Genomic DNA, 22,293 nt, shown 5'->3' with positions numbered 1-22,293 from the left:
TAAAGGATCCCAAAGCCTTTCTGAAGTTTATACAGTTGATTCTGTTTGCCTTTTTTCTCTCCAAAGGCTTTTCTTGGTTCTGTGGTCAGCAGTGAGACCATTTCAGTGTTTCCTTAGGAGCAGCAGGTGAAGGCTGCAGCGTAATAGCTGTAATTCAGCAAAGGCCACGCTCAGTTGTTCAGCAGATATTACAGAAACTGCAGCAAAGCAGTTTCCCCAAGCCATGGCCTTTCCCCCAGGGTGTGCCCATAAACAGCTGAGCCCCCCAAGGAGGGGCAGCCTGCCCTGTTCATGTGTTGGGCTTTGGGAGGGGCTCTCTGGGGTCCTGTCCCTGCCATGCAATGAGCACAGAAACATCAGGGCTTGAATTGCGACTTGGCAGTGGCCTGGGAGTGGAACCACTTGAAATTATGGCAGTCATCATGGTCTAGTCCACAAAAAACTGGATTTAAAAGGTGGATTTCTTTCTATTTACCCTCTCCCTGATAAAACTCCTGGTTTTGCTTGAGTTGTATTAAAATAGGTTATGTAAAGTTGAAGGCTTTGTACCATTGGTTAAGAGTCTGTGCTAACTTTCAGTAGCATCAAATATTTCCTAGACATGTGTAACATGTTACATTGCAGTAATTGATTCGTTTGTGTTTATAACAGGAAACTAGTTTAAATTACTATGGGAGGGTGGATATTTAAAAGGCTCTTCACTCATAGACAGCATTCATAAAAAGACTTGCTTATTTATCTCAAACATGGAAAAAATGTTCCCAGCTGAGTATGAAACTACGTGTGCTGAATGTACTTTCACCAAAAATTAAATTCACTATTAATGTAAACAGTGTGAAAAATGCTGTCTCAAATGCAGAAAAAATAGATTATAGAGTGTACGAATTTTGGTTTCAGCAAAAATTAGGGCTGTATTTAATCACTTTTTTATGGTTCTGAAAAGGTGGTACTGGAAATATCCTATTAAAGGGAGAAGATAGAGCTTATCAAATTTTAATAAGACTTAATCAAAGACAGAAAGACAAGGATTTTTTTTCTAAGGAGATACTAGAAACTTTCTTCTGAAATGTTGAATATTTAATGTTCAGAATGATAAATTAATTTCAGTCAGGTTCTATAATTTGAGATCAATGTGTATAACAGTCCTGTACAGTGTATTGATCAGGAGAGCTGTGGGACTGATGCAGGAGGTCTAGAAGATCAAACTTGAGAATTAGGGGCAGCTGTCTGCAGAACTGTTTGCAAGTGATCTGCTTGCACACTGTAGGGGGGAAGAAAATAAGTTACTTGTTGCTAAAAGAAGAGAGAAACTTTATTTTAAAATATTCTTTCCCACATATGCTTGGAAAAACTTAAATTCAGTTCCTGATGGCAAAATAATTACATCGTTTGTACTAAGTTATAGTTATACTTAACTCATTTTCTTCTATTGTCTATTTGAAATCTGGACTGCATTGTTTCATCTGTGCTGCAGACAAAATGCTGCCTTTAATTAGCCAGAGTTATCTGATCATCTGAGCTTAGACTCACACCTTGCAAACCCATCATTTTTTCCTGTGTTTCTATGAGTAGTTTGATCAAAGAAATTTTTTTTCATTAGCTTAGTGGGTAGCTTGGGAATAAAGAACAGCAGTAGAATGAGATGTGATGCTCTGAAATGCTCTCTGTATTTGGAATGATCCTGTGCTACTTTTTGTAAAATATTTCAGTCATATTCTTTGTTGGTTTTGGAGGTATAAAAGCCATCAATAAAATGTGATGATTTCTTGTTTTGTCATGTCTATAGATTTCTGGGCTTCCCTCCAGGTATCAGTTGTGTGTTCCACATGGTTTGATGGCTTTGTCAAATAAATATCAAATCAGTTCCATCCCAGAACATCTTTTTTGTATTTAAATGTGTGAACTGACATAAACAATAACATGAGTGATACTGCTTCAAGCCTTTATAGCCAGAAGATAATGCCTGAGAAAGTGATAGCAGTGCTGTACTTCCAGCTTTCCTCTGACCACCCAGCTTATTGTGCCAGATTTCCTCTTCTGGCAGAGTGTACTCAGGTGAATGGAGACAGCCTCTCACAAGTGTCTGTGTCATTTCTCTTCACTAGGAGCCAAATACTCCAGAGGGTCTGTAATGAATGATTGTTGTTTTAAGTGAAAGACTAAAGTTTACATGCTGTTGTCAACTTTTATTGGAAAAGAGAATGAGCGAAGAGCTGGGTGATTTTTTAGGGCTGGGTATGGACAGTCTATCTGCTTTAGTCTGTGGCTGTATCCTTACTGTAATGGGCACTGAATTAATCAAAGCACCTGCATCCTTACCCTAAAGGTCACTAAATTAATCAAAGCCCATCTTCTCCCCCCACAGTCAGGTCTCTGTTTGCTCTCGGATCTCCGAGCCCTGATCCCCCCTGGTCTGAGCTTTGCCTGCCCTGCTGGACCCGTGGCTGCCTGGCCCCAACACCCTGGGGGCTCCTGCCAGGACAGGAAAACCATTTCAGATTCTCCTCCATGCCAGGGCCAGCATTCACTGAGACCTGGTGTACCTGGGATTCAGTGCTGTGTCAGCCCAGCCTGGAATCAGCCACGAGGCCTCCAGAGAGCAGCAGTGTCAGACCCTGGGCCAGAGCAACTCGAGCCTAAGCCAGGGGACCCAGCAGTGCTCTGCAGCCCAGTCTGTGTGTTTTGAGTTACAGTGTTTAACTTCACCACACAGAGCATCCAAAATTCTTGAGAAATTCCACTTGAAATTCAAAACAGCTTAGGAGTATTCATTAGCTCCAGTTTTTCATAGCAAGGAACAAAAGCTGTTTAGCAAACAAAAGAAGCAGTTTCTACTTCAGCTTTTAATTCTTGTGAGATAGAGTGGTCTTTTCTGTAGAGATGTCACAATCTGCTGGTTTAGTTTAGCTGTCATACAATTATTCCAATTCTTGGCAGTTGACAGGAGTGCAAGGAGGTACAAAACACTTTTTGTTATACCAGCTAGGGAAAAAAATGGGGTATTTACACATGTGCATTTCACTTATCTGGCCCTTCTGACTGAAGTAGTGTCTAGATTAGAAGATAATTCAATTGCATTTATCTACCCAAAGGACTTTTGCCAAATGTGTGCTGAGTTTCTGTGCTGGGTTCTCTAATATGCAGTTGAACTGTGCCAGAAGGCTCAGCTATCATGTTCAGAGCCATTAGCAGCCAGTCCAATCAACTCCTGAAATACAAGAACTAGATTCTTACTGAACTAATGTAACTAAGACAAATCCTATCATCTGCAGGTTCAGCTGGAGCTGCATGGCTAAAATATCACGTGCTACACTGGAAATGTATCCCTGTTGGAGACTACCAGTCCTGAATGTTGTTTTTTATTTCTAAATCCTTGATTTACAGCTATTGCCAGTGGAGACTATTTCCTGATGTTACTGACATAGGGTAGGAAATACATTGCTAAGAATTCAAGCCCTGTTTTTTCACTGGGCTTAGACAAAAATTCTAATTATGCCTTATAAGAGCTGAAGTTCTGACACTTCCACTAAGAAACTGTAACCTCAGTTATGTCCTGCCGTCTTTACAGAAAGAAATTAAGAATGTATAAGTAAGAGTGGGAAAAGGGATTTTGAATTTCTATATTTAAAAAGCCCACAATTTTGAGTTAGACTCTACTGATTAATTTCTAGAGTCTTCTGAACCATAGGAGTTCCCTTTGAAGTGCTGCATTTCCTAAAACAAAATAGTAGATACGCAATGCGCTATACATTCAACATAGTTACAGATACAAGACGTATGATTCTCACTCCGGTTCTCTGGGGCTTAGTGTTGTTCTTCTCTTCATATTTAATTCCTCTCAGTCTATTTTTGTCCTTCTGTCCTTCCTCTTCAGTATTTTCATGGCAACAGTAAAATTACATACAACTATACAGCAGGAAATTTGCATAGACTTTAGTGGAGTTGGGAATTTAGTCAACCACTGCTACCCCTTCATCTCAAGGGAAATTTTTGTTCAAGTTATGAGAGAGAGAGGTTTTTATAGATTATTTTTATAGTACTTAATAAAATGTATTTGAGATATATAATTATAGAGAGTGGCCAGGTAAAAATAAATGGGAAGTTCATCATTCTTAACATGTACTGTTGTTGTGCATATTAATTGAGTAAGTCCTTTTAGGTTAGGTCATTCACAGAATAATGGAACCTGCTCATTTTCAGATTTTGTTGGAATGATTCTTACCTTGAACAAATGTTGTGCTGGCCTTCTGATAGCTTGGCTTGTACTTCTCCCCAGTATAGGGGGCTGTAATAGATGACTCATAAAATGCAGGAATTGTTCAGGAGTGATGGCATTTCTAACAGGAGTTCTTTGCTCATTGCAGTCAATACAAAGTAGGAATTGAAGCACCCTTGATGAAGAGCTGGGTTGTTTCCTATTTAATTGTGGTGGTTATTGAGATGCAGTGCCAATATTTGCATATGTCATGAACAGCACAGACCATTAATGCCTTCACACTTCCCTGACTTTCATAAAGCCTGTCTTGTTAAAGAGGCCTAGGCAGGTTTATTTTTGTGCTAGAGACCTCACAAACATAGCACTAGCCTAAAGATTGACTTAATCTCTGTTGTTTCATCTTATTCCTTCATTTACTTTCTTGGTAAATGTTAGTATGGCCTCCAATAAATGCTTTTAGAAACTAATGATATGATCTGGGTAAGCATACTCTGTAGTGTTCCCTAATTCTCTGCTATTTAGAGCCATATCTGAACATTCAGAATTACTGCCTTGGCATAACTTACTCCCCATTGAAAGCCTTGAAATCATCTAAGTGTTATTAGTTTTGTTCTTAGGAATAATAATATTAAAAGTCATCAATCACTCAAGAGCACCTGCTTGGAAAATGGGAAAAGGCATTTATTAGAGCAATTTTAAAGAAGGGAAACAGTAATAGGAAGAAAACTGAAAATTAAACCCAAGATACAGTTCATAAGAAGTGCTTATGCCTTGCAGTGCAAGAATTAACAAAATGCTGAAATTCTGCTTTGATGAATGTTTTTACTTGCATCATCAAATCTGCTTCATGAGCTCCCCATTTCCAGAGCTCCAGGCTGTACACAGCCACAGGTTTGCAGTCTCAGTGTAGCAGCTGGCTAATAGGATGCAGAACATTCCCTGCCTGAGTAACACTACTGTTTATATGGTTTTCCAAAGGTCTGTGTTGCACACTGCTTCCCACTGGGATTGAGGATGATGTGTGGGAGAGCAGCAGTGACATGGAGGCACAATAAATGCCAAATTATCACATTTTGCACGTGTCAGGTCATATATCTGTGTGTGTATTTTGCAGTACCTTGTGTGCCAAGGTCTCAGCAGTCACAGTGTGAGAATGCTGTAATCAGAGAGGGGGTTTCTCCAATTTTGCTTCTCATCTCACCAAAAAGACAGAAGAGGACGCCCAGACTACTGAATGTGGTTTTGTTTCATGGGCTGTTACTAATACCTATCAGGGAAAACTGCTAAAAAACATGGGGAAATCCTGCATCCTCCTCTGACAGAGGCTCAAGATTTGGTACCATGCAGATTGACCCTGCACTTCCTTTGGAGATTTTACTGAAGCCATGGAGACTTCAAACCTGCTGTAGTGTCTGGGCCTGAACAGACTGTACAGCTATAGGGCAAATCTGGCTTTTTTCTCAAAGCCTATAATATTTATTAGCATCAGTAGTTAATTGTCTCTTCTGCTTTGCTGCCTCAGCATTTCCTTGAGCTGATGCATCAGCACGGCTTTTGGAGTCAAACACAAAAAGGAACAGGCACAACTGAGAGATATGGGGCTTCTCTCTGAGGGAGCTGGGGAAGCATTACTTCAATGGATCCTCCAAAATGGAAAATGACTGTTTGCTGCAGTGCAGAAAAGGAGCATTTCTGTTTGCAGTGATTAACTGCAAAATAATTGTGTTTAAGCAAATAAACAGTATTTTCTTTTTGCAGGTAGAAAAACCCCCTGGACTATTTAAAAAGTGATAGTGGGATTTGCTGCTCTCATGATCATTAGGAAATGCACCCAAAAGATGTCTGCATTCTCAAAACTAAAACAACACTAAATTAGACCTAAGGCAGCAGAATAGGAATCTCTTGTACTTGCTTTTTTTGACACTGTCATGGTGGAGGGTAAAACCTGCCAAAGTGGGACCTCAGGACAAACTTGGCAAAATTGGTTTAATGAAATTCACTGTTTGAAATTTATTCCCCTCTTTGAAGCAAGATTTCTCTGTGTGATAACTCCCTAAGGAGAATATCTGAATAACTTATTGAGCAGGATTATGCTGTTGACCTGAAGTTCTGCTGTTAATATTTTAGATAAGAAAGAAAACTGTGCAAACCTTTCCTTGGAAATAACAGTATACTTGAATTATCATTTCCTTTTAATAATGTTGGGAATCTGGTACTTTTATCTAATGCCTACTATAAAAATATTTAAGCAATTGCTTGAATGCTAATGCTAGCAATAAATACTATGTGTCATATTTATTTGCAATGTTATGACAACTACTCAGTTCATGGATAAATTCAGCAGTACCATTACAAAATAAGCATATGTCCAAGCTACTCAAAGCTGTAAGCAAAGATGTTTGTTGAATTTCTAAAAAGCAGATTTGAAAGTTTCTTCTAGGTAAAAAAATAAGTAATTTATTAATATATGTAATAAAAAATAAGTAATCTGTGTAAGAATAGGGGTCTATATTATGGTGTAATTGTACAGAAAGACAGACAACCAAAATTCTCTTCTCCAAAAGGACTTGAAGACAACTTCAGACATTGAAAAAAAACACGGAAAAAAATTCCAAAAAAATTATTCAGTGTCACAAAACACATCCTGCCTTCATGCCTGCCAGTCTTGCAAGATGGAATGCAATCAGAAGTAGCCACTGGTTGTAGGAGTTGCTCTGGTTAGCAGGCTGGGGTATGGCTGCTCAGAGTTAATGGCCAGCTCAGTGCCTTTGCTGCACTTTTCCACTTTCTGGACTTTTCCATTTGCTGCGCTTTTCCAACAAGCCCTTCCCTTCCAAGTTTCTCTTCCTGTTGCATTCCTCATGGTTTGTACCATGAAGCCAACTGACTTACCTACCTCCCAGGAGATGTCACCAAAGGCTGTCTGTGGGGTTTAGTTGTACAAGAGCATCACCCTGCACAGATTTTTATAATGCAGTATGTGAATATTTTAGATTTGTCTCTGAAAGCTCCATATCGTGTATTTTTGTGCAGGAAAGATAAACAGGAGTAGTTGCATGTTTCTTTCACTTCTCTCTTCAAAGTGGTGACACAGAAGTAGTCTTGACTATTTACTGCAGCTGTGTCTGGGCACTTTCTTTAAAGGGGCTGAGAAAGTGGTGTTTCTATAGAAAGCTAGTATGGCCAAGACATTCTTGACTTAACAGCAACAGGATTGAATCTTTAAAAGCTTTTAAAATAAAATACAAGGAAAAAGCTTCAAATGTGATATGTCAAGTAAAAATTTTGCTTGTGGTGTAAAAATAAGAGAGTTGCTGCACTTTGCCTGTAAGATGCTTTGGTTTTTGATTGGCAGCTGCAAAGCAATTGCAGAGAGAGAGCCCCATCCATGTCACCCACTCGCCTGTTGGAGGTGCCTTTGCTGAGGACCTTTATCAAAGAACATTTTATGATGTTTTTTCAGTCTTTGACTTGCACCTTGAGTGCATCTGCAGCTTGTGCAGGTTCCCTGGATTAAATCACCAGTGGGACATTTGCAGTTGAGTCCAGCAGCCAGGCTCTGCCCTGGATTCCCACTGGCCACAGCTGCAAGGCTGTTCCCAGAGAGGGAAACTGCTCCCTGCTCCGTTCTGTGGGTCAGGACAAACGGGAGACACTTCATGTGTATGGGAAAGAACTTCAGTTCTGTCTGTCTGCAGCCTTAATAGGGCTTGTAAAGCAATTAAGTAGGACTTAGGACACTGTTCTCCCAGACAGAAAAGCCTTAGGACAGAAAAATATACTGTATTGCTCTGCATGTTAGTGCTGTTGCCAGATTTAAGAAGTTTCATTTCATTATTGGTACTGTGCCTATTTTGGGTGAAAATGTACTGCAAATAGTGAGGTACTACACCCACACCTAAAATATTTCTCTTCAGATATGGTTAGAAAAATAGGAGTCATTCAGCAAGACACTTAAAATGCATAACAAACTGCTAATATGGAGAAGTTAATCAGAATTGTATCCAGAAATACTCCATATCACTCTGGGTCCTGAAATACTCCATATCACATAATGCAAAATATTATTGAAGGCCACTGTAAACAACACAGTTTTAGTTAAAAGCTGTTTCCAAGATGAAAGATAGATTAAATGGGCTACAGCATGTATGAGGAATTCCTCATGAGGACTTAATGGTAAAGCTTCTCATAATCTTTCATGCTTTGGCTAAAAATATTAGCACCATAAAAATTCTTCAGGGGGCAGACTTGAGGTGGTGGATGCAGAGTGATCAAAACATAAAAGAGGCACATTTTCCCTTTTTATGGAGAGGCCTCTTTCAAATGTGTCATATGATGGATTTGAAATGAAAGTTTAATGTGCACTCAGTTTTTCAGACAGCCATCTTTCTACAGCTTCATTATTAATAACAATCTTAGCCAGCTCTCTTTTTTTTTCTTGAGCTCTTGATGATTCATTTATCTTATTTGTTTAGCATCAATCTAAGAAAAAATACTCAGATCATAAAGTTAAGGAAGTGTTCCACATTAATAAACCAATGTAAAATCAGTCTCCAATACATTTTGCAGAAGTTTTTAATCCATAGTTGTTTGAATTAAAAAGTAAAAAAGTGTGAATAGCATATAAATAGCAAATAATGTGACTGGATTTCCTGTTTAGCCTGTGTGCAATATTTTTGAGCTGTAATTTTTCCTCTCAGCACAATATGAGGAATGATGAAGCCATTTCCATGGCTGTTATTGTATAAAATATTTTTCAAGTAATGTCCACAGTATAGAGATTGTATTGTTGGCATGTCAGTAAATGAGACCTAGGAAGCAAGTGGATGTATGACAGCTCTTGGGAAAATAAGCATGTAGCATTAAGTAAAATAAAAGTTCAAAATGTGTGATTACATTTACAGGGTCAGATCCAAAGCCATTAAATTCATTGACATTTTTGCTTTTATAAAAATATTTCATCAATATTAAGCAGATTATAAATAGTTGAGTAGTCAGCAGCAACCCCTCCAAGTCAAAGTATTTTTGATTTTACAACCTAGCAAGACAAGGGAATGTCACTTTCCCTTCTCATGGGACATTCTGTTCTGAGTCCTGCAGCAAAGCACAAAGACTACTTCTGTTGATTAATTAAGTTAATTCAGATGTCTGGAATATGTACAAAAAATTAGAGTTTTGTCTCTAATGTGTATTACTTTGGAATTAGTAACATAAATTTAATTTCCCATCATTTAGGCCATGCATGTTTTTCCTAGTAGCATAAATAGTTGTGTATAATGTTGAGAGCATTTTAACTGAGTTTCACTGTTCTTGAGACAGGGTGAAGAAGAAGCAAATTGGAATAACTGGGTCCTTGACCCTAATTTTTTTTAAGTTCAAAGCTTGTATCTTGAATTTGGATTTTAAAAAGTAAATTACCAAGCAAGATACAGCCAAGGGTATTACTAGATTTTGTTGTCTCTTTTAAAGTTTTTATTTAAAAGAAAATTCTTTTGTAATAAAATTGAAAATCTATGAGTAGAGCCTTTAGAGAAAGGGTTGTGTCATTCCTGTGTACTTAAGCAATGTCTGATAGGGTTTCAGCCCATATTTATATATATATATCTATATATATATAAATAAATATAAAATAATGCAACTGTAATATTGCATAAACTATGCATATATGTGGCAGGAGTTTCTGACCTTAAGGACTGAAAATTATATTCACATAGATAAAGTAGGAATGAGGAGGAACAGAGGCTCCTCTGTCACCAAACCAGTGACTAGCCCATGATAACAAAGGGAAAGCACTGCCCAGCGGGACACTGAATCCATATTTTATCAATCCCTGGCTAGTATCTGATTTGCAAGTAACTTTCTTTATGCAAGGGATCCTACAGAGCATTTTCAGAATGCTCAGCACTCAAGCAGTCCTGCAAGTCAGGACTCTGCAGATGTTCTGACAAACTTGTTCTGAAAAGGAAGTGGAGGGACCAGCCAAAGGGCATCATGATGAATAACAGGAACATTTGGCAACTCAGGGTACTCATGTGCTCCTACACTGTTTGCTCCTTCTACATTGTGTAATACACTGGTTTTCTGTATCTGACTCTGTGATTTGTTCTGCCTAAATCACAAACTAGTCCATGCAATGGGAAGAAAGTGCAGGAAAACCACTTCCTTGGCATCCATGTGTGCTGTGTGTGCTGCTGGCTGGCTGAGAGTCACGTGGCCACCTGGGAGAAACTGTTGGAAAAGGTTTCCAAGCTGTCTTTGATTTTTCTTTCTTTTCCTACAACATAAACATATGAAGTGTTGAGACACAGTTTTCTAAGATTGCTTTGTGCTGGATTTGTTGAGTTTTTTACTAATATAACTGTTTTCATCAGCTTTGTTGCCTGGCATCAGGAATACCTGAGAGTGTTCTGTGCAGCTGTGAGGAGCTGACTGGGCAGCAGTGTGGGAAGGGGCTCTCCTGTGACCAGTGCCTGTGTTTGTGTCCCTGCATGTGGGAAGGGACTCTCCTGTGACCAGTGCCTGTGTTTGTGTCCCTGCAGCCCTGCGCAGCCGCTCGGGACGCTCCATCATCAACGGCAACTGGGCCATCGACCGGCCGGGCAGGTACGAAGGAGGGGGCACAATGTTCACCTACAGACGCCCCAATGAGATCTCCAGCACTGCAGGGGAGTCCTTTCTGGCTGATGGGCCAACCAATGAAGTCCTTGATGTCTATGTGAGTTAGTATTTAAATTATTCTTCCTGATGGAAAAGAAATTGTTCAGTTTGTGGTTAACACGCAACAGTAAAATGGTATTCAGTACCAACGCTTTGTTGCTGCAGTTTTGAAATGTTTGTTTTGGTGTTTTACACTTGTTTCCTGTGGTATCTGTTTTGCTCCAGATCATAGGAAATCTTCATCAAGCCTTTTTCTCTCAGACTTAACTGATCCAGTAAAACCAATTGAACTTACTCAGTAAAATAGAAATAAGGCATACAAATGTTCAAGGCTTTTCTTTTGTGAACCGGATTTTTTCTGGATACTTTCCTATTGAAACAAATTTGGTATAGTTTAATTTTACAGTGAAGAAGCAAATACTTAAGCCAGACAAGGCCTCTCACCATCTCAGTTTCCTTTAAAAGAAACAAGTCCATAAACCTATAGAACGTAGGATTTGAAGCAGGGCAGTTTTAATATGAAGCTGTGATGGGAGACCATAGATAATGGCTATTTGAGAAAGGAAGACAGAAGACAAATTGTTTCTAAGAGGAAGAAATATTGAGAAAGCTTTTTACTTTAGATGGGATGGGTTTTTAGTTCATCATATTGAAATAAAAAACATAACTGGAATTGATTACAACTTCTTCCAAGATAAATGGTGTGTTCTGAGATTATACACTCCCACACAGTAAAATTCATTTCTTGAAAAAAATAAATTAAGGGAATAAATGATTCTTTCATACAGGCTTTTTTGTCCTTGAGTGCAGTGCGAGGTAGAAAAGTGAATGTGCTGGGTAATTCCATAGAAAACTTAATAGTAACTACCCTGATTACTAGGCTGGGAAAAGTTAGATGTTGCCAAAGTTATTTCCCATCTGCTATATGGTGTCTAATAAAGCAATGTAATAATTATGCTAACACTGGAATCATTAAGGTTGAAGAAGACCTCTAAGATCATCAAGTCCAAGATCCGAACTTCTTTTCCAATTGATTGCAATGAATGACTGGGAAAAACCTGGAAAAATAAACAATTTTTCTCCTAAACTGTGCAATGCAGACTCTATGTTTTTCAGATGTTTGTGTTTTTGTGAGGTTACAGGGTTTGTGAGTTGAGGCTTGGCTTTGAGTTTTCATGTTCAGCCAATTAATGCCTGGTATGTAATGACCCAGAGAGAAATGGGTTAGGAAATGGATTAAACATTTCCAAAGTAATATCATAAAAAAGCCTTAAGTTTTGATGTTGTTTGATGTTTGTTTTGATGTTTGATATTGTAGTGTTTTGGTTTAGGCTTAGGGAGTGTAAGAAAGCTGCCATGATGGGTGTAGCTTTGCCAGCTTTGCTCTGTGGCTGCTGCTGTGGGTTGCCACTTCTGATTTGACAGGACTCTCACCTGAGATGTTTTGGTTTGATAGGAGGAATGCTACAATTCAGTATAAAATGATAGTTTAGTCTCTTTTTTAATATACTGTGGGAAGATAAAGGTGAATAGTGCTAGATGCAAGAAAATCAATGTTCAGTATGACACAGCTTCTCTCCCAGGTTTGAGATGTGTAACCAAGCAGATACAGATGTCTTTTTTCAGACTTCATCTTACAGTGCCTGAGTTATGTAATTCTCCATTCACCCATACTCATGATCTCTATGCTCTGTGTAGAAAAATGAAGAGATTTGCAGATGAGAACTCCAAATGGCTTCTGTTCTATTTTTCTGAGATCATGCTGTCTTTCTTCCACTCTGAAATATAAAGTGAAAAGCTTTCTGATGTACAGGAGGTTATAAGTAACAAGAAGAAGAGATGCAAGTTCTGTCCAAGTGTGAAGTATACATTGCTACAAAGACTTGGGTCCACTAAGTCAAAGCAGAAGTGTTCTATCATTTCAAGTATTTTCCTGCAGGAAAGCTGGAACAATATGCTAATTAGGGACCTCATCAGTTAAGCTCTGTCTAAAATATGACTTTCAGTTGTTTTGAGAAGTATGATGGAAAAACCATCACATGGGAACCACTGGGAAGTTGTTCCTGGAACCATCTACAGAACAGGGTCCTGGCTCTGGAAGGGGAAGTGTACTGTACTGCTGAAGTTAGTTCACAGTTCTTGGTTCTCTCAGGACCACAAAGAGGGTGTATTTTTTGGATAAGAAAGTGACATTGGAAGGACCCAACCTTAAAAAAAATACTGCAAGCAGTGCATTATTAGCTGGTTCAGAAAAGTGAATACTCTCTGGGGGACAGCGTTTAGAGGAACAGCTATTATATTTGGCAAGGAAAGAGTGATTTTGACATAAGTTAAAACAGAAGTCTGAATCCCTAGTTGGTATTAATAGATACAAATTTAGTGAAGCCTTGAAGCATTAGTTGTCCTCTGCTGGGTCACTGGGCCATTAGGATAGCAGGACATTTTACTTCTAGGTCCAAGAATCCATGAGATTCATTGGTGAGAACCAAAGAGCCAGAGGTAGCTCTGATGTTTGCTTGTGGGTTTGTTGGTTTGGGTTTTTGTTGTTTTTTTTTTTTGTGTTCTGATTTGATTTGGTTTGGTTTTAAAGGGTACTTTGAGTATAGTCTGAGGCTTTTATCAGACTAATCTCCACAGAGAGTTCAGGCTAGAACATGTGTCAGTAGAAGCAATACTGAAGTAGTCAGAGCTAAAATAGTGGAACTATCAGCTCATGACACCCCTGCATTTGTAGTGTGGGTGTGCTCAGGCTCGGAGCAGCAGTGCAGTAGAATTCAGCTGGGAATGGAGTGTGCTGCTAACAGTTTGTAAAAGCTGTGCTAAAGTCGTGTCTTTCTCAGGTCCTGTTATGCCCAACTGTTTAAACAGCACACCCAGTGTAACAATGGCTGTCAGAGTCATGCTCCTGTCAGCTCACCTGGGCTTGTGCAGCAGCATTCTGAAAACCCTGGGCTTCATTTTCACATTTAAAGGAGAAAACTTTCTGGTTCCTGCCTGTGTTTCGTAAAGAACATATTGATGGAATTGATGGTTTGCTGTAAGACATCTTGGTTCAGTTGAAGATCAATTTGGAAGGGTGCAGGAGGGCTGCAGGTGATCTTCAGCTGCTGCTGCAGCAAGTCCATGGGCCTTGGGACCTGCTCCCTGATCCTTGCTGGGCACTGCTCCTGGGGAGGCAGCAGGACAGCCCCAGTTTGAACTGGTGGGTTACTGGGGCTCCATGGGTGCTGAGGGAGCTGCAGGTGCTGGAAGGAGCAGCAGCTTTGCCATGGACACAGAGCAGTGTGTGCTGTGTGCAGGGGTCTCCTTGAGCCTCTGGGGAACCTGCAAAAGTGCAATAGGCTGCATGTGTAGGGCTAGGGGTTGTGGTGGTTTAGTTTTTCTGCTTTGTTTCTTCTTTGCTTTTGTTTCCTCAGGCATCTGTCAAATCCTGCTATCTGAGAGTGTTTTGATGATCTTAGGACCATCTCTTCTGCTGCTGAGGCCTGGTGTGTGCCTCTGCTGCTCCCCTTGCTGAGGGGAGAGGCCATGGCTGGCACAGCCCACAGCACACCTTGGCCCTAAGCATGGCAGGCTTAGGTTTTTCAGAGAAGATTTAGACAAACAGTTTCTCTGCCATCAAAAACTAGCTCAATTTGCAAACACAGGAACTTGCATTTCCTTCTTTGCAAACAGTAACTTGTGTTTTCTTCTTTTTGCATTTTTTGGAGACAGTCATTAACCATTGCTTCTATCCCAACCATTGATAAATAATGTTATGTAGCTGATCAGTTCAAGTTGATGTTTAAGTGTTAGTGACATAACAAGTGGAAGAACTCAATGTATGCTGATTTTCTTTTTAGATGATTCATCAGCAGCCTAACCCTGGTATACATTATGAATATATCATTCCAGGAGACAATGTCATTAGTCCTCAGTTGCTTGCTCACAGGAGGCCAGGTAAAATGTCACCATTTCCTTTTATCAAACACTTTTTGTCACTTATAAGCTTATGGAGAAATTCATGCCAATGAATTAGTGTAAATGCTGTGGGAGAGGCCCAGAATTTCACCCTAGATGTTAAATTTGAACTCACCATAGATTTGGTAAAACTTCAGTGAAGTAAAACTGGCAGGGTTTATTATGCTTTAGCTGGGAAGATTACTACTTTGAGTAGGAGTGTTGTAACCATGTCTCAGAAATTAAGTAGAACATGATCTTTATTTTCAGAGTGTTTTTCTTTCTGAAATAATTTAAAACAACCCTCCACAGTTCCCCTTTCCTCTTGCAACTGGAGAGGATCAAACAGAACACTGTTCTCTTCCCAGGCAAGAATCTGGACAGCCCCTGCCTGAGCTGTGGGTATGTGCTGTGTGTGCACCTAGGAAGTTCTGAAGGACAGGAGAAACTTTGCAAGTGAATTTGCTCCTCACTTTAATGTTCGTGACTTGCTTTGACAGATTTCTGAGTGTTTGGTATGTTCATAATGAGGAGCAGCTGTGCTGTGACATGGGGAGGCACAGAATGCAGAGCATGGAACAAAACAAAAATGCTTTGGGAAATTTTGACACTGGGGGCATTAACTCTACGTTGTCTTTGGAGATTCTTCAGTTTTTAGTTTTTAATGTACTTGCTGGCTAAGACTTGGTTGTCTTAGTTTAAAACAACACAGTCTTTGCAGGTCACTATTAGGCAGTCTCTACATAGCAGATTAAAGCTGCTTCCAAGTTTAGTGATTCTCCAGTTCTAATTATTAGAGAATAATAACATAGACTAATAGGCTCATTGTTTTACTTTTCTATTATTGTCCATCATCAGGGGAGCCACTGAATGGTCAGTTAGGAATGCCAGAAGGTACAAGTCATGAGTCTGAGGATTTGCATAGAGAGACAGACATTCTCACTGGACAGTCAGCTGGAACTTTCCCAGTTATTCAGCCAGGAAGATTTCCTTCTCATCAGCCAGAAAACCAGGTGCCTGCTATGCAACCACCAAGACAAAACCGAGAATACAACTGGAAACAGGTTGGGAAAACTGAGTGCACCACTACATGTGGGAAAGGTAAGGGCTTTGTGTATGCACAAACATTGCTAGACCTGCTGTTTTCTGTTCTCTTACAATCAAAGGTCACATCACTTCTATTACCTGTGCTTATATTTAAATCAGTAAAACCAGCAATATTAGAAATAGAAAGTGTGGAAACTATAAGGAAGGATACGGCATTTGTCTCTGAAAGGAAATATTTCAGCATTTTTGGCAAGCTACTCTCTCCCATGCCCTTGATACACAGCTACTTTCCTCAGCATCCTTTGGTATTCTTTACCATTCCTTTTGCCTCTCCAGCTTTGTCAGATACAGCCACCGGGCTTTTTGTGTCTTTGCCAACAGTTTTCTGACCTTCATGGGAAGATTTCACTGGCATTTCATCAGACAGAGCTTTGTCTCATTGGATGTTGCTGGAGCAGCACTGATGTGACTACAGAAGTCTGAGGTTTTAACAGGGAAGAAGTGGGAAGGAAAAGGGATGGAAAGGGCCTGGTGAACTTTTGGGAAGTGGTGCATAAACTGCTTGTATGTACTACAGAGGTTAAGCTTTGCTGCCAGACATTCACAGTGACCACAGATTCAATAATGCAGAACACAAGCAATTACTTGGAAGAATAAGTTTTTTTGATGGTAAAAGTGAAATCTTTTGTACTATGCATAGCCACCCACCACCATACCATAAAACTGCAGCGGTTTAAAATAAACATGTACCAGTGTGGGAGCTCAGCTGACTGTCACCAGTTCATGTACATGTAGAACATTTGCTTCCTAATTAGTTTGGGAAGACACTTTGTAAATTTGGTCCAAGGCCAGATCAGTGTGCATGTTATAGCTACAGACAGCTGAAAAAATCCAGCAATATTGATAACAATCAAAATTCCTTCTCAGTTAAAAAAAAAGAAAACTCCTTGGAGAAATTACTGTAAAAGTACTAGAGCTAAAATACTACCAGTAAAATTCAGACTTCCTTAAGTCAGCCCTTTTGTGGAGAAAAATATTTTAGTTGGCATTTAGTCACGCTGTGCTTTTACTACAAGTCATCTAGGCAGAATCCATAATTATCAATAATGTGTCTCCTTATAGGCTAACAGCAGTCAGTCTGTATCGACTACTGAGTGACTGAATTCCCATACTCAAGGTGAAATTCAGTATCTAAATCAGGTAATTTATGGTGCAGTTGCAAGAACACATCAGGGTAAATGTATTCTTCCTTTCCATCATAGAAATCTTAGTTGTGTATGCCATGGCCTTTATCAACATTGGCACATGGTTCTTGTTCTTTCTGCAGAGATCTGGTCACTCTTGGCAGTGGCATTAATGAAATCTGAGTCAAAATGAAGATAGCAAAACACTAGGACTTAAAAAAACATTAAAATAAAAAAAATTAATTTCAGCCTCCTATTTACTCCATGAAATTTAGCAACAGAACTGCCAGAAATAAGTGTCTCTTTTCCCATTATATGAAGAATGTGTGCATGTTCTGATTAAGTTAAATTCAAAAGAAACTGGATCTTGAGAGCTGGATCCTGAGACTATTGAGAATGTATGAACATTTCTTGTGATCTTGCTGTGAGATGCCCCTGCCTCTCTGATGGCCCTAAGGCATTTCAAGCCAAACTAGGTTATATAGGCTGACAAAGAAAGGAGTGGAAAAATCAGGAAAAACATCTGTACTATTTAAGGCTTTGTTTCATTTTGCGTCATTCAGTATAGAACACTTTCTGCTTTTTTCTTTCCTCTATGTTTTCCATTTTCTTCTACTTTATTTCTTCATGCAGAAATATAAATGATGGTTTTTAATTATTTTTTTAAGATCCACCAAAGTTAAATGACCTTAGGAAATTCCAAGTTGCAAGAAGAAAAAAATAAGTTATTTTTGTGCTACCTAAAGAATAGGGAGCTAAATTAACAGTTTTGATGAAAACCTGAGAGATTTCAAAGCACATTTGTAAAACTTTGGCTTAGAAAAAGACTTGATTATCTTTTTTTTACAAAGTGAAAATGCTTCCCATGAGAACTGCCACCATCTCTTGTCCTAGATTTCCATTTAAGATGACTGAGCAAATAGATTTGCTGGAATTTGGACATTGCAGAGACTGCTACCACATCCTGTCAGCTCTTACATTTGGAAACGTTGGATGAAACCTTTGTCTGTATTTCCTGTTGTCAATTTATCCTTTTCCTTTCTGCATCAGTGTTGTGTGCTGCTGCTATTGCAATTCTTTACCTAATTGACTGTTTCATTTCAGGATCACAGTACCCAATTTTCCACTGCGTGAACAGAATCACTCACGAGGAGGTGCCCGAGGGTTACTGTGACAGCAGCACCAAACCCATTCCAGAAGAGGAGGCCTGCAACCTTTTCCCATGCCCTGCTTTGTAAGATACTATAACTTAAGTAATATAAACCAATGTCAGTGGGATCTTGCATGTCAAGGGGGCTATTCTAAGTAGGAAAGTAGTTTAACTTTCTAAATACAAGAGTTCTGAAATAAAATGTGTAAACAATTTAGATACTTCCTTTAAGTGTGTGTCTTCATGCTTGTAAAGACAAAACTGAAAATAACGTATCTATACAAAGGTGACTGAGTAAATACAGTGAAATTTTGGAATGAGAAGGATCTATCTAGAGATTATTTTCAGTCTCTAAAGTTAATGATATTTGTTTATTGTTTATCATTTACTATTTCAGTTTTACTGATGAATGAATGCCTGGATGCATGACGTGATTCTTGTGTTGCCTTTGCTGCAGAAAAATACAGCACATATTAAATATTTTCAGAAGTGTCATTAGAGCAGTAATATATATTACAGACACATTCTTTTAAAAACCAAGCAGCTGTTAGGGGCTTGAGTAACATTTGCAATATGCCTTGAGACCATGAATTGTGCAATCTGTATCCATGCTCACAGTTACCAGCCTCTGCAGGAAGGCTGTGTAAACAAGTGTGTGATGGTGCCTCCTAAGGGATCGCTGCACACACAGAGACTGAGGTGGGATTTTATAGGATTCTGGACCAGCATAAGAATCATGTCATTCTGGTTCTATTAAGATCAGTGTTAGAGAATTATTTGTGGAACAAAGATATCCTTTTTTTTCACTGCAGCTGGGACATAGGGGAGTGGTCTGAGTGCAGCAAGACGTGCGGGCTGGGGATGCAGCACCGGCAGATCCTGTGCCGGCAGATCTACGCCAACCGCACGCTGACCGTGCAGCAGTACCGCTGCCAGCACCTGGAGAAGCCCGACACCACCAGCACCTGCCAGCTCAAGATCTGCAGCGAGTGGCAGATCAGGACTGAGTGGACCTCAGTAAGTAGGATCCATTCATTTGGGGTAGAATACCTCAGAACGAATACAAATTTTCTTCCAGGGATCACTAATCAAACATCAATTTGGTTTTTTCAAAACAAAGTGGAATATTAAAAACCTTGGAAATAAGCACATCTTAGTTCAGTAAATCCCTGCTTAACTATGACCACTGGTTTCCCAACCAGAAAGATATCTTAGCAGAAATGAATTAACTGTATGAGCCCAGCTCCCTGGTAAACCACTGCAGTCCTTGCACAGAGCCCTGATGCAGCCTCCCTTTTGTCCCAGTGTTCAGTGCCTTGTGGAGTGGGGCAGAGGACTCGAGATGTGAAGTGTGTCAGCAACCTTGGGGACGTTGTTGATGATGAGGAATGTAACATGAAGCTGCGGCCAAATGACATCGAGAACTGCGACATGGGCCCCTGTGCCAAGAGCTGGTTCCTTACAGAATGGAGTGACAGGGTAAGGCTTCTCAGTATCTTTATCCTGACAAACCTCCTAAAACAAGAGCATCAGAATGTTAAAAATACACATCTGTATAGCCATAAAAGGAGTAATCTTATTTTCCATGTTTATTCTTGGTCTTTTAAACAGGCAAAGGCAAACAAAAAAATAATGATCCCAAGGACTTCTTGAGTTTGTGTTAAGATGCAAGAATGCCTAGAAAGGGCAAGCCTGTGGGTACATGGCCAAATGTCCAGACTTAGAATTGGCTCTGAGTCTGAACTTTACAAAATATTGAGTGTACTGAGATTTATTATTCTTCTTGCTTAGTGCTGACTCTCAAGATTCAGACTCTTAAAAGTTTCCCCACTGTTTTGTTAAGGGATATAGATTTGAGGCCTGATGTCTGAGTTTAAGTTCAACCCATAAACCAATTATTTCATAGGTGTGAAAAGAGTAGAACAACTTCATAAACTCAGGCAGGCTTGATTCAGGCTCTTTTATTTTGTGAACATGGATATTGGGGTTAATTTTCTTCCAATGAGTCAGATTCTCTGCATGAAAGCAGTAACACCAGTGGTGATTTAACTTGTTTCGTGATTGGGCTCAGAGTTGTTGTTCAGTGGTGATATTTAGATGCTTTCATTAAGAGTCTTACAAACATGGGCTGAGAAGAGCCTGATATTTTGGTCCCTCTTGTGGATGCTTGCATATCAGTTTCATCTGTAGGCAAGTCCAGCCTTCAGTCTGTCTTTGCTTTGACAGACAACATAATTTATCAGTGAAGCTGTAAGATTACATTCATGACTTCATAATTTCATTATTTAGATCACTTTGTGATAGTACCTCTGAAAGCCAGGAGTGTCAGGCTCACAGGCTGGGCATTAGCTTGGACACTCAGATTTTCCACGTGGTTGAGATGCCAAGATGGAGCAGGAACTTCACAAGTAGGGCAGGTACCTGCTATGTCACAGAACTTTAAAAGGCTAATCAGACTCTTGTTACAAGGTCTGCAAAATTTTCAGCCCTCAGACAACTCAAATAGATTTTATAAAGGAAACAAAGCTATAGACTATTTTATCTATGTCATTATGACTTTTTTTTTCCAGTGTATGCTCCTGCATAGTATGGACAGAATGATACCAGGAGAAGCAGAGGTATCAGTGCAAAGGGCAGAGATTTTGCTATAGGGAAATGGCAGTGCTTTTTTTTTTCCTGCTTTTTTCCCCCCTCACAGATCTGTTCTTTCTAGAGTGCTGTTAAATCCATTATACCCTCAAAGACATCATTTTGCCCAGCTGCTGTTGTCCAGTGCAATTCCACCACATAAAGCACAGACATTACATTGAAAACTCTAGCACCATCCTCTTGATTATTTTACACTGATACTTAGTTCTCTGCAGAATTAAAAGCAGCTTTTGAGCTGAAGGTTATAACTGTAGAATGTTATTATGCTTATTTATACATGTTAAATGAGACGTAGAAGTGAAGCAGGTAATGTGGAAAATGTTGGAGGTTTTTTTTTTACCACAGACTTTTTAGGGCTGGAGAGTAAAGAATGGATTTTGTTACCTTCTCAGTTTGTATAAGTGTACAGATTAATTTCTTCCAAATGCTTGCTACTGTAGTTGGCATTATTCACCATCACTTCTGCCAGGAGTGGGTTTGGAGTTTGATTCACAAAGAGGATGTAAGAAACAGCTTATTTCAGGAAAAAATGTAGATTTGAGGTGAAACATGCAGGATCTCCTAAGATTCACACATACCTCATAACTGGGATGTTGAGACATTCAGGGGCAGGCAGTGAAATACAGCAGCAGTGAACAGCTTTGCAAGGTCAGGTCATTGGCCATTGTGTCCTCTTGTGCCTTGAAAGGGCTGCAGCTTAGGAGCAGAAATTTCTCTTTCTTTGTACAGAAGTATGTTTCTGTTGAAAAACAAGAGAATTCCGTCATGGAATAGAAATGGTCATTCCCAGGTATATGGGCTTTGCATGTGTCATTTCCCAAAACAATTCCTTAAAAAGTACTCCAAGCCAAGCCACACTTCAGCAATAAGCATAGATCAGCGATGGGCAGCCACAAATGGTTCAGATAAGCAGCCAAAAGTTCAAATGCTTTAAAAAAGCTTGTTCAAACCTCTTGAGTCTGCAAAACTGTGGTGGAAATCTCACAAGAACAGACCTTCTTTGTGAGATTTATTACATGCCTACTTTAAGTCCCAGCTGGAAATACCACAGAACAGTCTTTCCCATTGTATTTTGACATTTCAGCCATGCCTAGAAATAAGAGGTAAAAGAACTTATCATAACTTTTGGAACTTTGAAATGGTTGAGTTCAAACTTAGTTACTGCTGGAAGAGAAGGCCTTTTCTGAACCTACTTTGCAAACACTTCATGTGTACAGTTGCACATGCAGCAAGTAGAGATTTCCAGAAGCCTGTCAGAGATTGGTTAGGCACATACTTCCTCTTTCAGCAAGGGATAGATCAGACTTCCCTGTCTGGATTGATGGGATGCATGGGCTATTACAATATAGCCTGGGTTAACTAGCAAAACATCAAGAAAAAAAAGGCAGCAACATAGAAAATTGCCACTGTCTTTGCTGCAGCAGATGTTCAATTTCAGCATTTCGTATTTG

The 22,293-nt window shown here is 39.5% G+C and overlaps 1 protein-coding gene across 4 annotated transcripts in view; it reads left to right on the top strand.

Annotated features, from left to right (window-relative positions):
* Positions 1-22,293, top strand: part of THSD4 (thrombospondin type 1 domain containing 4) — a 236,275-nt gene that overhangs the window by 195,817 nt on the left and 18,165 nt on the right. For all 4 annotated transcript variants that reach the window (XM_074549455.1, XM_074549454.1, XM_074549456.1 and 1 more), the window contains 6 exons: positions 10,756-10,931; positions 14,716-14,812; positions 15,671-15,913; positions 18,148-18,277; positions 19,006-19,210; positions 19,499-19,672. In XM_074549455.1, coding sequence (XP_074405556.1) covers positions 10,756-10,931; positions 14,716-14,812; positions 15,671-15,913; positions 18,148-18,277; positions 19,006-19,210; positions 19,499-19,672 — 1,025 coding nt within the window. The remainder of the gene's footprint in view (positions 1-10,755; positions 10,932-14,715; positions 14,813-15,670; positions 15,914-18,147; positions 18,278-19,005; positions 19,211-19,498; positions 19,673-22,293) is intronic.

This window comes from Zonotrichia albicollis, chromosome 11 (assembly GCF_047830755.1).
Source record: "Zonotrichia albicollis isolate bZonAlb1 chromosome 11, bZonAlb1.hap1, whole genome shotgun sequence".
Classification (NCBI taxonomy): domain Eukaryota; kingdom Metazoa; phylum Chordata; class Aves; order Passeriformes; family Passerellidae; genus Zonotrichia; species Zonotrichia albicollis.
Note: the sequence above shows the minus strand (reverse complement) of the source record. Positions and strands in the feature narration are given on the sequence as shown.